Genomic DNA, 15,640 nt, shown 5'->3' on the forward strand with positions numbered 1-15,640 from the left:
TCAACCCTATTCAATACACTGAGCGACCTAAACAAACAAATATCTATCTCAACACAAGATGATCTTTGTCTAAAACCCTAGTAGGCAGTGGGCGATATGCATTCCAGGAAGGAATGCTAGGCCTATGGTTGTGTTTTTCAGAAGCTGCAGGAGAAGTAATGAATCAAAAACAAAAGAATAACAGATTATAGTAACAAAGGTGCTTCAAAGCTTATGTATGTGCACCCTTAACAAAAGATAGCTGGGTCACAGACCTCTGAGTTTATTCTGAGATGAACAGCAAGAACTGGAGATGGCAGGGAGCAATTGTTCCCGCCCCCTTATTGATTAATTACAGTCATTAAGTGGTTAGAAAGTCACCTCACCTGGTGTAAAGGCTGGAATTTACTGGCTGATTAAAATAAATCACAGTCGGGAAACTGTAGGATGCTGAGTTCCTGGAGAACAATTCACCGTGGCAACAAGAGAGATTTAAGTTTTAGTCACACTTAAGACAATAGTTTCTAACAACTGAATGAGTAATCATGGACAAACAGTTTTTTTTTATTTCACTGACTTTTATTATTCAAAAATACAGCACAAAAATACACAGAAAGAAAATCTGGTTTTCACACAGAGTGCACCTCAATAGAGTCTTCATACAGTATAAGTATGCTCATTTAAAGCTACTGTTAATATTGTTAGTAGTAGTTGATATTATTATCTAAAGCATATAGGAACAGTAACAGGATTACCTCCCCTGGAGCTCGGTACATTCTGCCAGGAGGAACTACATTTCTACAAGGGCCCATTTTGAGCAAAACCACAACTGCTCACATAAACACACATTCACAGGACAGTGGGAAAATATAACCGACACATTTTTTCAGATCTCAATCTTCTTGGCTTTACCAAGTAAGTGTGACATGAAATCCTAAGACTGGCACACACACACACACAGAGCAGAAAAACCCAAACATACCAAAAGCTTCATCATTGTGCTGATGAACTCCTGTTCTTCTGTTTTACACATCTGATTTCTTTAAGGCAGTATCTCTGTGGGCTGCGACTAGTTGGAAAACATTCATGAGGGAGTCTCCAAAATGTCTCAAAACATTTGCAGGGGTTTTCAATTTCCTTGCTTGAGGCACAAAAAAGTTTGTGCCACAAACTTCCAAAATATTCGTTGCAGTTATATCAAACTCGTCTCAAGTATTAGAGCTGGTTTTTTGACACCTGCACATGTTCACTCTGGCAGAAAACATGCCCAGGCCTAAAATCCATGCAACTGAAAAACTGATTTGAATCTGCTTATCTTCATTTAAAGCAAGTAAATTAAATCATAAATATGCAGGCGGGTGCCAAGGTAAGTACAAAGCCAGTATGATGGGGGTGGAAATCATGTGCACATGTGACTAGAACAGTTTCAAAGCCATGCATACAACAAGCAAAAGTTGTCTGCACAGCTTCATGCTAGCAAACACTCAGTGAGACTGAATTATCTCGCAACTTTGAGTCTCTAACAAGACTCCAACAGTGGCAGCTTAGTGAGATACTACGTTTAAGAACAGCAGAGTCACATAAACAAACATTCAGACAAATTCTCATATCATTCATTCAGTGTTGGGGTTAGATATTAAGATTTTCACAACTATTTTAAATGCAGAGCCAGAGCCACATATTCCCGAAGAGAAAGCACATCAATTACTACAATTACAGTAATACAGATTTAAAATGCAAACAAAATATAAAAATAAAAGATTAAAAACTGAGACTAATTTAGCCATGTCCTAACATCCATTCAACTAGATCCAATTGAGGCAAAGAGAAAACAACTGGTAGGCTTGTTGTGCAATGATTGTTCTGTTCTCAAGATGAAGAGTAATGTTTCTGCACAGAGCACACTGGCAACAAGCCGGGATACAGCTGAACTTAGCCAGGGCACAAAACAAGTCAGAACTGAGGGGAAGTTAGTAAGGCTAAAATAAGGCATCAGAGCAAAGAAAAAAGAAACTAACTGCTCATTGTGAAATCATACTGTACATGCTCTGAAGTAAAAAAAAATCTAACTGAGATGTTAGGCTTCAGATGAATGAAAATAGTTGGGTATAAAATAACCTGAATACCATGAGGACTGGTTCCTGAAGTTTAAACTGACTAATAAAAACAGGCCTGAGACCACAAATGAAGGTCAAACAAAATGGTTGTATTGTAGTTACAGAGAAACAGTCTTCTAAGGGTTATCGCTCTTCCACTCTGTGGGAACCTTCTTCATGCACCCGTGATTAACAGCCTTCATTAAAATCTCCAATTAATGCAACATAAGCCTTCAAAGATTTCATATCGACTCCACAGAGAAGGTTTAATCAAGGTATGGCCTCCTTGTATTACATATGCTGCAAAGACCAAAGATAAATTAGGAATTAGTGCTTTTGTCCTGCTGATTTGGTGGAGAGGGGAGTCTATTTGTCCTGGTTGCCTTTGAGGTCAGGGGCCTTTAAACAGTCAAACACAATCAAAGCAGATTGCTCAGTGAACCTTGCTGTATTATTTGCCAGTCCAGGTCTTCTAAGACTTCTGGAGAGGGGTTGGAGGATGGACGCTTGCTCCTTTTGAACCTGCTCATAAAGCATTTATCCATCCAATCACAATATGTGGTGCTTAGAGCCCCCCTCTCTATCAGCCAATCCGTACTCTTTAAATCCCCCACCTAAACTGAGAGGGGGCTTCAAACAACAATAACGGTTCAACAGAAAGCAGCTGATCCAGTTTTAGCTTGCTTCAGGAATTAAACCAAATTTTATTCTGACTCATTTGTTGAAAAAAATAATCAAAAAAAGTCTGGTACATTAAAGTTATGACATTAAAAAAAGTATGTAAAAATGGACTACCTGACAGATGGTTATGTTATGTGAGGATTTAAATAAGCTATGCATTTCCAAACTTCTGTTCACGCACATAACCTTACATTTACACACTTTACAGCTGCAGTTTTACACAAACATGCAGACATGCAGCTGTTCCGTTTGCCAATCAGGGGCTTGGATCTGTTTTAAGCATACAGCAAGAGCCAACTAAGTTAAAACAAATTTAAAAAAACATGCATTTAGGTATGTACAATATCATTTTATATTGACCAATCTGCTTTATATTCACACCAATTCATTTTACTGTGAAAAAAAAATCCAGAACAATAAATGCATAAGATTTTCTATTTTTTTTTTTTTTTGTATTTGATAAAAAGTTAATGTGCTCAGATTCCAGCACAGCACAACTTCTCACAGCAGAGTGATGCCCTCAGAAGGGGAGGACCCTCCCATTTGTAAATAATAAGAAGTAAAAGGTCAGGGCATGTCAGCCCACCCCCACCTCTTGCTCCATCTTCATTGGCTAGTGTCCAGAGTCTTTTCATAAGAAGAAAACATGCTAGACAATCGAGCCGTCCCTGTTCTGGGCAGGGGTCATGACAGGGATGGCCCCCATGCGGCTGAGATTAGGGCCTACCATCTTGTTGGCAGAGGGCGGGGGCACCGGGGCGTGGCTCGGGGGCCTCTCGTACTCCTCTGACGAGGGAATCTTGTCGTACTGAGTCTTCAGGGCGTACTCGTGCAGGTTGGAAGGTGACATGGATCCTAGGGAGGAGCGCTGGCTGCCCATGGTGAAGCTGCGTGCTGTTGAAACGCGACTCTTGGGAGGGGGCACGTCCTCTCTGAGGATAAACAGAAAACAGCAATATATTTAAACGCAGCAGGAGGTTCAGTATTAGGAGGTACTCATTTCATAAAACAGAATATTTTAACAGTATTTTTAAGAAAAGTTTTTGCTGCCAACTCCACTGATTGGCGCCTCTCCTCTGGTTTCTCATGAGTTTCGTCTAACCTCAGAATGCTGCTTCAACTACACACCTTTTATCTTCTAAGTAAAGCTGTGGGACCTTCTGCCTCAGTGGAGACAAAATATTAAACCTGACTGAGGGCCAGCCTTCTTTTTTCAGTATTTTCTTGAAGAAAATTTGCCATGTTTTTCCAGATGTCTTATGTCAAAATATTGATTCTGATACAGGAAATTAACTTTTCTTATATATTTTTAGTCAAAACAACTAGTACTGACGACCAGGGCTGAACATCAGAGTAAAATTTCTTTGTGTGTTTTCAATGATTATTTTTATCACAGAGAAGAGTTGGTCACACTGATGAACACAGACAGAATTATTCTTGTATGGAGAGAGGGCTGGTGGGCTCTTAGGAAACGTACAGTCAGTAACTCTTCCTCTCAGCACGTAGCTGCAGGAGGAAAATGGAGAAAGCTGCCTTCACATCGACTTGACCCACACCCTTATGATCTTAATGCCGTTTGCTTGAACTGCTGCCACAGACTGCATTTAAAGTGCTGGGAACATCTTCAGTGATCATTTCAACAGACTGTCATGAGACAGGATTTTTTGGGTTCAGCTCGATGAGAAACCTGACATTTTAATCTTGGTCGAACATTCCTATTCATTATCATGAGCTTAGAGCTGAACTCAGGGCAGAAATGGTTTTCTAATTTGCTGTGAAGCAGTTTGAAGGAACACAAGGCTTGGGTCAGGAGTTTTGTTTTTCGATGCATCACGATGCAGACACAAATGACTTTGAAACTGTATTGAAAAGTGGACAAGCAATTATTTTTAATGTTAATAATGTCATGTTGAGGAAGGCAAAAGGCAGAACTCTGAAGTGCAGTGCTCTGAAAGTTTATGGTGTGCACATGACAGAGACATGATAACAACGAGGCTGACCGAGACAAATAAACCTTCTGCGTTGAAGGTCAAATGTTTGAAGGTACTCTGGCTTCTATAAAGTTAAAGGGACAATTGACAATACAAGAGCCACACTATAGCTATGTTGTGTACACATTTCCACCCGGAGGAGGTAGAAGAAAAAACAGTTGGGGGTAGCTACTAGCTGCCACTGCTAACAGGAGTATCTGGCAAGTGTTGCCAAAGTTTCCACACAACTTAAAAGAAGTAAAGCAAATTACAAAATCCATTTTTATTGAGAAGGATTTGCACCTACTTTCATTGGTTGAAACCAGAGCTTGTGCTCTATGTTTCACTCTTTGGAAACACAATAGAACATGATCATCACAACCATTCCAACACTCTACAACGGGACCAAAAACAAAGTCGTGGAAACACTGAAAAAGTGGATCAGATAGCTTGAATGTGATGCACAGACGTCCACTGCTACAGAAGCTTGTGTCACTGCTCTCAGCATTTTTACTCCTTCTTGTTTATTTAGTTCCTATAATATCATAGAAATGAAAACTGCTTTACACCACAGGGCAGAGCAAAATATTTTCTTTTAGGTGATTCAATGCTCAAGATTTTGTCTGAAGTGTGATTATGGATGCATCAATAATCGTTGTATTATCACACCGCATCACTCTGATTGTAATCAAATCGTGAGGTGCCTAAAGATTCCCACCCCTTCTTAGGACCCAGCAAGAGTCATTTCAAGAGCAGGACATGATTGGACTCAATAAAAAGGGAAAAATAATTGGACCAGGCTCATTTGATTGATACAGCAGCATCTGCACTGCAAAGTCACAAAGACTGTGTAATAGACTATAGGGACACAGCAGAGTGTTTAAATACAACTATGTCCTCTTCTCCCTCTGCCACCACATTAACGCTTAATAAGCAGCAATAATCCAGTTAAATGCTCAATCAAACGGAGCCTTAGGGGCCACAGCTTGTTCAGTCTACAGCATCATGCAGAGATGTTCCAGCAAATATGTGTGTATCTGTGTGTGTGTGTGTATACGAGAAAGGACCAGCGGTCTAATCCTCTTTGTCCTACACTGTGAGCAGTGTCACATTGTGGTCTTAGATTCAGTCCACAGCAGAGGGATAGTAAGCCCAGTGGCTGTGCAGAGCCCACGGGCTGGATAGAGAGTTGGACAGCAAGGAGGGGGGGGAGCTTGATCTGTGGTGGGGGTGGGTGGCAGCCAGAGGCAGACATGACACAGGATCCACAGAGTACACAAAGCTTTCAAACTGATTACCACAGCTGTTTATTTGAGGAAGAGTAAAAAAAAGAAAAATGCTGATGGAGAAAAACCCTTTTCATAGTTGTTGGACTGTTGCAGATCTGCTTATGGCTTGTGTGTACGTATGTACATGCTCAACTAAGATCATGGTCATATGATACAGGTCAAATTTTAGGCAGAAATAGCAATAATCACATATTCTCTGTTTTTTGTTTTGTTTTTAGCTTACTTGTAATGTAGTATTATAGACGCAGAAACACATTCCTTGTTATATAGCAAAACTCACAAAGTTTTACAAATAAATTTTTTCATCAAAGGGAAAATTTTAGCATGTGTGAGCCAGTTTGCACAGTGTACCTTATCTCGTTGCAGATTTCCTTTTCGTATTTCCTCTTGTTACGAGCACGGAGACAGCAGAAAAGGATGATGGCAATAATGAGGAGGATCAACAGCACAGCTATAATAGATCCTGCAACGATGCCTGCAGTGTTGGGAGCTGGACCACACAAAACAAAACAAAAAAGAAGCTGAAAGGTTTGGTAAATAGCATTTTCATAAAAATGATGTGAATTTTAGTCACACAAAAAAAATTCAAATGTAGTTTTACACTTTGAACAGTGTTGCTCTAATTGAAACTTTTTTGTTTAAAGCAAAGTATTTGCATATTTCTAAATCAGTTATCATTGATAGACCGACAGTAGGCTGCAGAATAACTGAGCTGTCGAAGCAGACAAGGTATCCAGCTGTTTTATAAGTTAGTAAAAGATACTGCATAAAAACACATCATTATACAAATAAATGTCCTGCATCTGTCATTCCTCCAAAACAAACAGAAAAGGGATTTTATTTAAATTTTTACCTCTTTTTTTGTGAGCAGAAAAACAAATGAAATCATTATTTAATTAAAACTCCATTAAAACCTGCACCTCCTCTGGCTTTGACAGCAGTAAAGAATCTTTGAGGCTTCAACTCCATTACTGAAAAACATTATCTAGTAAACAGACCAAACATTCTCATGTGGCAGTTGTTTCTGGTCGGTTTTACAGGACCCAGCCTCGTCATGGACCACATTTCTTCTATGTCCGTGATAAATTTTCACTTTGACATAATACATCACCATCCAGGAACAAGTACTTCACTGCTGGTAGATTGAGACAGATGGATCAGTGAGATGGGAAAAGTGCCTAAACTTTCAGTGTATCTATGTAAGAACATGGAGGGAAATGTGCTGCTTTTCGTTGTGCATTCATCTTGAAATGTTTCACTGATTCAGCCTCAAACTAAGGCTGCAGCATCATCTTCTTGTCCAATACACACTTGATTCATCACTAAATACCACTTCTCTTTAGCCCCACCGCTTATTTCTATTTTGCTCTTAATGATACTTTACATTTGACTTTTCTAAAACTTTTCAGATGATTTTTTAGTTTGCTTAAAGATGCCGTCTTGTTTTTATCTGCTGTGTTTATTTCTTTCACTGACCATTTCCTATTTTAAAGATTTATGACAAGTAGTTGTCTCTGTATTAGCTGTAAGACTTTTTTTCTTTTACAACCTTAGTAATTTGTTTATAGTTGCTTCAGTTTTTTTATCCAGCTGACTGCAAGCGAGCAACCAACATGTTTTACCACACTCGATTCCCGATGAAGTTTTAAACCTTTTCTTTGTTTAAACTGACCACCCTCTTAATGGGGCCATTTTTCCTGTCAGTTCAGCAGCAGAAGAGAACCAGTCCCTTGGTTCTCTCGTTGTTCACTCCCTATCCGCCAAAAACATTGGACCCATTTTGACCAACTCAAGTTTAAAAAATATGTTGAGTGCAGTTACTTCCATTTGAGAAATATTGCCAAAATACATACACCCTCTATCTTTTTAACAATTAGAAACTGTAAATCATGCTTTTGTGTTGTCACATTTAGACAACTGTAATTCCCTCTGTTCCTGTTGAAATCTAGACAGGAAGTCTAAAACTCAGCTGCAAAACTTCTTATCAAAATCTTGTTTCACTCTCATATCACCCATGTGGTCATCTCTCTACACTGGCTTCCTGTAAAATTCCGGATTCAATTTAAACTGCTTCTGGTTTACAAAGCATTAAACAATTTGGCTTCCACTTACATCAGTGACCTCTTAACCCCAAACATTCCTTCTAGACCCCTAAGGTCTTCTGGTCAAAGCCTCTTAGTTGTTCCTCACTCTTGTCTAAAAACATGAAGGGTCTATGTTTCCTGTCCAGGGTCCCAGATTCCAGAAAAGTCTTCCTCTAGAAGTCAGGATGGTGAGCTTTAGAGTGACTAAATCACAACAGAAAACCTGCCTCTTTTCACAATGCCTTCGTGTACCACTTCAGTAGGTCTAATTTTTACATTATTGTAATGTTTTTACATTGTTACATTTTTACTTTTGTTCTAATTTTATGATTGTTTTTGGTTTTATTGTATTTTATTTGATGTAAAGCACTTTGTAACTCTAGTTTTAAAAAATGTCTATATAAATAAAAGTTTACTTTGATTGTAAATGGACACCTTTTTATTTAAGATTATAATGAAGTTTTAACAGTTAGAGTCAAAACATGAGTACTTGTTAAGTTTGAAACTGAAGTGAATTTACTGAAGGAAAACACTGGGTTTTAACCATACAAGACATTTCTGATAAAGGAAGAGCACTATACTGTTTTGGAACAATTCAGTGTCCTGGTAAAGGCTCCCGTGCTCCTGAAAGGGCAATGCTCTTAGTTTCTAAATACCAAATAATCAGCTGCAACAAATGTAAATGTTAAGCAGTGACATGTGTAAAAATGAAGTTAGTTGGGAACTCACGAGGTGTTACATTGAGATGGAGTAAACATTCCTCTGTGCCAACACTGTTGCTGGCAACACAGCGATAGGTACCAGATGCACTGGCAGACACATTTCTCACATTGATGGTACCTTCAACAGGATCTGTGTTGATAAAACAAAGAAACAAAAAACATTAATAAAAAGATGACAGATGTCATTCCTCTATAAGGGACTTACTTTTCAGTTCTGAAAGGTAAATTACCCAACACAGCAGAGGCAGGCAGCAGCTTGCTGTCACTGAGTTTCTCCCATTTGTACTGCATAGGCTTGGTTCCCTCAGCAGTTGTGCACCGTAGCACAATGTTTTTGCCTTCTTCTGTGCGACCTTCAGCGAAGCACCTCGGCTTGGACGGCTGCACTGTAGAGAGAAAAGGAGATTCAGAGGTGAAAAAGGCAGCGCTACATCTAAGTAACCACATTAGCTCAAAATGAAATTGTCCTCCTGTCCTACACCTTTTTTTTTTTAAATCATGCATGCTGTGTGCAAGATGTTTGCGTTTGAGCAACGAAGGAAGCCAGTTTAAGAACAAAACATCACACAAATGGCAGCCTTCAGCGAAATGAAAGCAGTAATCACAGTAATTGATACAGCTGCTGTCATTATAGGAGCTGTCACTCAGGATAATCACAAGTAACAAGAGAGCTGTGTACGTTTGAATACAGCATTCAGTGTTAAGGATAGAGAACAAGCTTTCTGTGTGAAAGAATGTGAGCAAACACTGCTCAGTCAGACACACTGTGGCCAGATGAGATGAGATGGGAGACTTCTAAAACAAACAGCGCTAAAAATTACAAACAGACTGGCACACAGTGAGCCGGGCGAGCAAAGAAAGGGCTGATGTTTAGATAGGGAAAATCTGAGGCCAAAGCCTGCGTTCTGCATCCGACAGAAAGCTGACATCATGAAGTGGTAAGTTCTGTAACAACAAAACCATGTAGTGGAGCTGTTGAGATTTGAACTAGGTGCTAGACGGGAGGGGCCAGCTTAGCAGACATAAGTATAAGGATTAACAGAACACTGACAGCACTGAGTGCTTTCATCAGTCTAATAAACAAACATTGGAGTCTGGACAGAGGAGGACCAGAAGAGTGGTAGTATAAAAATTAGACAAGCAGCAATGGACAGATGGTAATGGGGGCCAAGGCTATGTGACTCCTAACTCTGTCCTGCTGTTTTCAGCCGCCGTGTTTCACCTACACATCTCACCGCAAATGTCAGACAGCTATGACATTTTGAATGCATCCTTTAAAGGTGAGAGTCAGCTCAACACATCTGAGGGCTATAGTACACAGCTCTTCATCTTACCGGTAAGTCTGCTGCCTGAAGATCAGATTTATTTGTTTGAGAGATGAGGTCAAAGAAGAAGGTGACAGAGACTGGAGGGGCAGAGAGACGCAGCCGACCCAACTCCGTAAAATAACAATGAACTAATATTTATGAGTTGCACAAGGCTATCTTGTGAATGAAATAAACAAAAAGAAAAGACAAGATTGCGGCATCAATTACTGCGGGGAAACGCGCAGCTTCAAAGAGCGGTGACTGATCGCTGAATGGTAAAGTGAAACGTGAGGGACTAATGGGCACCAGAGCCATGCAGACAGAATTAATGAGACTGGCTTTTGAGCTCTGCCATAAGATTTTGAATGTAATTGCCTGGGCTCAGACACAGCTCAATGGCTGGTTGTTCAGAGTAAAAGTAGTCACAAACAATTGTAAGAGTTGCTGACATGCAGAGCTGAACTACCGGTGGATGCTCTCCTCCTGTTAACTTCAATGTCCTGCCGGAACCAGAGGAGAATACAACAGTAAATGCTACCTCCTGGATCTGGACAAACGTGTACACTGCAGGTGCAAGCATGTGTGTGCACACATATATATGGCACCATGTGTGACTAGTCACAGCAACATCCAGTGAATGTGAGGCATGCCTATGTTTGTGTACACTTATGCATGCACGTCTCCTCTGCTCTTAGGCACCATCTACCTTGTGACAAGATCAACCTCAAGGTAAACTGCAGAGCAGGCAACATGTCCCCACCTCTCCTCTTCAATGTTTCTCTGTTCAGTGTGCTGCTGGCCCTGAGGTCAAAAGCTAGCAGCCTGTCAGCTTCTGTGGCCTTGAGCAATCTCTCATCCTTGTGTGCATACATTTTATCTGGCTAAATGACTTCTTAAAATACAAGTCCAGATCGAAAAAGTTGAGATGTGTAAAACACAAACCAAAACAGAAGGCAATGATTTGCATATTCTGAAAAAACACAGAGTTACAATAGAGCACAGTAAGCATATCAAATCTTTAAACTAAGAAATTTTATTTTCAGGGGGGTAGCTTTGAATTTAATAGCAGAAACACAGCTCAAAAAAGTTGGGACAGGGTCGTGTTTACCACTCCTCTTCTTTTAAAAGTCTAGAAACTGAGGAGAGCAGCTGCTGGAGGTTTTGGAGTTGTCACATTTAGACAACTGTAACTCCCTCTGTTCCTGTTGTCCCATTCTTGTCTGATGGAGGATTCTAGCTGTTGGGTTTTCTTTGTCAGAATTTTTGCTTGATATGAGAATACTGTATGTTGTTCTATGGTGCCTTTCCAGATGTGTAAGCTTTCCATGCCAGAGGCACTAATGAACCCCTATACCAACAGAGAGGCAGGCTTTTGAATTGCAGGGTTTCCTCCAGCATATTATAAGCCTGGTGGGCCGCCAGGCTAAGCTCCACTTATAAATACGTCATTTCTTACACGTTTTTTCCACCCGCTCCCCCAACACCACCACCTTTATCTACTTCACTGTGCGAGGGTGCCTGCGCCAACAGTGACGTAATCGCGCTGTCCCCGCCCCTGCATGAATGTCCCGCGCGGTGTCGCATCGTGCACCTTTTGTAACTTTTACGTAGCGTACTGCCCCCATCTTTTTGGAGAATACTGCACAGATGTAAACACAAAGTATATACGCCCCCACCGCACGCTCGGGTCAGCGCGCTGTTTGCGGAGCCCTGCGTGACTCTAATGAGCCCTGAGGCCGAGCCACCTCCAGCTATTTTTGTTTAAAAAGGTATTTTAAAAGTGCCTTTTTGTAAAACTGTAGTTGTGTAAATATTTGGCACAAATATCTCACAATATCACATAATAAATAGCCGTATTTTCAACTTTCCTGTCAACTTTAATTATTTTTTTTTACTAAATCACGGTTGGCTAGCAATCTGCCGGCGAACGGCTACCTACCACCAGGCTTAGCCTCTTTTCTGGGGGAAACATGAACTGTGTGCTGAAAACAGGCTGGGTGGTCCTTTCCTCTTTAATACAGGCAATGTAGTATTTGTGGTTTACAAAAATAAATCCAGTATTTCTGGATGCCATAGCAAACTGTCATGTTACAGCCACAAGTCCTGCCGTATCTACGGCCCCAAATAATGACAGATTTCAGGCTTGTGTTTGTGTCACAGATGCCAGTTTCTCAACTACAGCAAAACCTTTGTATGCTGTATTACTTCAATGAGCAGACAAGGTTGATGAACAATCACATTGCCTTGAAGAGCAGAGCAAAACCCCTTATTATTACACCAAATATTCTGAGGCCAAAAAGGTTTTTATCACTTCGCTGAACTGTCAACAGTGCTAAAGCAAACGCTGCAGAAAAACATCAACAATATACATCAAGTATACATTTACAAAATGTGGGAAATGAGAGCAGTTTTTAAAAACCGACACTTGTGCATAAAAAATGTTCCCTGAATCCTTTTAACATTATGAGGAAAACTTAAAATAATGACAATAGAGTTATTATTTATGGCTACTGCTGCCGGCAGAAATTAACCGTAGCGGAGCTGAAGAAACCCTGCAGACTCATGTTAGATTTATGATTTCTACAACTTTTATTTAGGACATCACTGTGCAGCGCACAAAACCGGGAACTACATCCAGATTGTTTTTCTGACACACTAAAGGCTGAAATTAAGAAATAGCAATTTTGGACTGTACTTAAAATAAGCTTTTTTAACGCAAAAACAAAAATTAACTTTTTGTATAGGCAGATTATGATGACAGTTAAAATTTTATGTTATCTCTGATTTCTTTTGTTAATTTGTATTTTTCATTTAACAAAATAAATCAGTAATTAAAAAAATTTTTTTACAACCCTTAGAAGAATATGTCCATTTAAAACTTAAAGCATTCTTGCTTATAAAACTAAACTGTGGGCTACAATAGGATGCTGCTGCTGCATCTTCATTTTCCTACTTGGTAGCTGATGAAGTCTGTACAGGAATGGCCGATTGCTAATTTTTAAAAAACTGACCAATATAAAGCGATTAAAATCAGTCCTCCAATTACCTGTTCTGTCTCCACTTTCCTCCCACTTCTCTGTTCTGCTGGACTAGAAACTAATTCCAACAAAAAAAGGCAGAGGTGGGGGGCGAATAACTATAATCTTCAGATTGTTAAAGACATTAAAAAGGGAAAAAGCACAACCGTGTATGTACATCTGTATATGTACAATAACTTAAATTGATTTTTTTCATGTTGATTCTGTTTGGATCTTTTTAAATGAGTATCAGCCACCCAAAGCTGGTGGTAATGGTTACTGAGTCAGCTGTGGCCACAATAACTGAGATCACTTGTTTACATTCATTTCCATAGTTGGAGAACTGCGTATCGCGTCAGCAACCTGACAAACCTGACAAACCTGTCGGTGTGTGTGACAGTCTCAATTATACATATATTATTTCAACGAGAATGGAAAGCCATTTTCTGAAGCTTTGGTTAACTTTAAACCAGAGGAACAGCACAACACGTCACCACACAGACTAGTACTTCACATGCCGGCTGATTTTTCCATATGCAAATGACAGGCGAGTTTCGGGAGGAAATTCACTTTCGACATCATTTAACTGGTTGACTGATCAGCGAGGCCACTGAGTGCGAGTGTGTGTTTGTGTGTGCCTAGGGAGTGAATCAACTCTGATGTGTCACTGATTTCCCTCTGGAAAAATAAAAAGCGCACAGTCTTTATTTCTTGTTGGCTTGTCCACAAAGAGACTGAAACTGTGGACTCTTAAAAAAATAATCTGTAAAATACTAAATTAAATATAGTATAGTTTAAGTTAGGTTAGAAAACAATTAGAGTGAACACAGAGCCTCACCACAAAGTGGACAGTGATCTAGAGCTGGTGGGAAGGTTGTGATCTCCTTTTTAATGTAAATGACATAAAAACAGCAAATGAGGACAAAAGGCGTGTGACTTGGTGTACTGCAACAGTGAAAGGGCAATTTATGTCATGACTAAATATACAGGAGCAGAAAAAAACATGTAACAGCACAGTGTATTCAGTGGTTTATCTAGTTTCAGAGTATGATCCACTCACCCATGACAATCAGCTTCATCTTCCTGTTGTCGATACCAGGTGCCTTCTTCACTTTACAATGGTAGGTGCCCGAGTCCGACGACTTCAGCCCCGTCAGATTGATGGAGGCGTCGCCTGTCTTTGGGTCGCTTGAGCTGAAGTGAACTCGACCTTTCATGGGGGTGTAGTAGTCCTCGTATACCCTGTCACCCGAGTACAGAATCACCTGGTTGGTTGAAAACAAGCAAAAGAAAAAGACAAAATGAGCACAGCAAAATTAAAATACAAGTTTTATTAAAAACAGATAACAGAACATGAAGTGAGAGTTTTTTTTTTTTTTTTTTACAAAACAAGGCATTGCTCATTAAACTAACCAAAAATATACGAGAAAGGAAAGGCAACTTGTTTTTTATCTCTAGATTGCTCTTCAGCCTGGCAGTCTGGGCCATTTTGCCCTTTTTATGCTGGAGCAAAAAAAAGTTGGAACAAACAGAGCTTCAACTGTGGAGCTAAATCAGCACCTGCGGAGTCAAAGCATGCATGCACACACACGCACACACACTCACACAGTGTCTGGGTCTTAAGGAAATGCTTGGAAATAAAGGCCAGGTGGAGTCAGCAAGAAACTTTGAGTCAGCAGTGGCTGATGGTGAAGGAAGAAAACAAAACACAAATAAGAGTAAGGAGTACTAATAATGAAAAGAGTTTTGATTCTCTTTCATAGTCACTGTCATGTTCTTGCACATTTCCATGGAGACCAGGATCAGCGAGCTTTTCTGTGCTACAATCAACACCAGAACAGCAACAGCTCTGAGTGGAGTGCATGAGTGGAAAACCTTCACACGGCAGAAGGAGAGGAAGAATGAATCCATAGGAGGAGGTAGCACACTTCAAAGAAGCATGAGTAAACTGAAAAAAGAGAAACTCACTGACTTTTATAGCATTTGTACACTAGTTTTGTCAAAAAAATAAAAATAAAAACATAGAAACTCATATATACTAAAATGAATATCTGATAAGCTAGCATTCATCCATTTATTTTCCATACTTCCTTGATCCTGCTCAGAGCTGCAGGGAGCTGGTGCCTATTGTTAGTATTTCACTGGGCTGTGACTGTTAAAGGCTAGTTGACGACTTAAAATTGCAAGGATTTACACAAATGTTTAGTTGCAGTCTCACTGAATTCTGTGTTTGGACCAAGTGACCACCGAGCTGTGCAGCCACATTTTGAGTAGCCAGTTTTTTTGAAAATCATAGAACAGCTCTTAGCACTCTGGAGGCTGGTTTGAGACAACCACCAAAACATTAAGAAAGATCAGAGATGACTGTGACTAATGACAGACAAATATGCCGCACAATGTTTTTAAACAGGTTTGACATTCAAGAGACAAGACTGTGAGCCATGAGAGGAAATTGAGAATCCCTGTAATCCTTTTGAGAACTCCTTTGCAAACGC

At 39.9% G+C, this 15,640-nt stretch overlaps 1 protein-coding gene across 1 annotated transcript in view; it reads right to left on the bottom strand.

Annotated features, from left to right (window-relative positions):
• Positions 1 to 536: 536 nt before the first annotated feature.
• cxadr (CXADR Ig-like cell adhesion molecule) overlaps positions 537 to 15,640 on the bottom strand; it is a 56,581-nt gene continuing 41,477 nt past the window's right edge. Inside the window, exons 3-7 of the mRNA XM_017431135.3 lie at positions 14,206 to 14,410; positions 9,052 to 9,207; positions 8,829 to 8,951; positions 6,367 to 6,505; positions 537 to 3,688 (exon numbers count right to left, since the gene is read on the bottom strand). Coding sequence (XP_017286624.1) covers positions 3,406 to 3,688; positions 6,367 to 6,505; positions 8,829 to 8,951; positions 9,052 to 9,207; positions 14,206 to 14,410 — 906 coding nt within the window. The 3' untranslated portion in view covers positions 537 to 3,405. The remainder of the gene's footprint in view (positions 3,689 to 6,366; positions 6,506 to 8,828; positions 8,952 to 9,051; positions 9,208 to 14,205; positions 14,411 to 15,640) is intronic.

The sequence above is a fragment of the Kryptolebias marmoratus genome, linkage group LG13 (assembly GCF_001649575.2).
Source record: "Kryptolebias marmoratus isolate JLee-2015 linkage group LG13, ASM164957v2, whole genome shotgun sequence".
In the NCBI taxonomy this organism is placed as follows: Eukaryota; Metazoa; Chordata; class Actinopteri; order Cyprinodontiformes; family Rivulidae; genus Kryptolebias; species Kryptolebias marmoratus.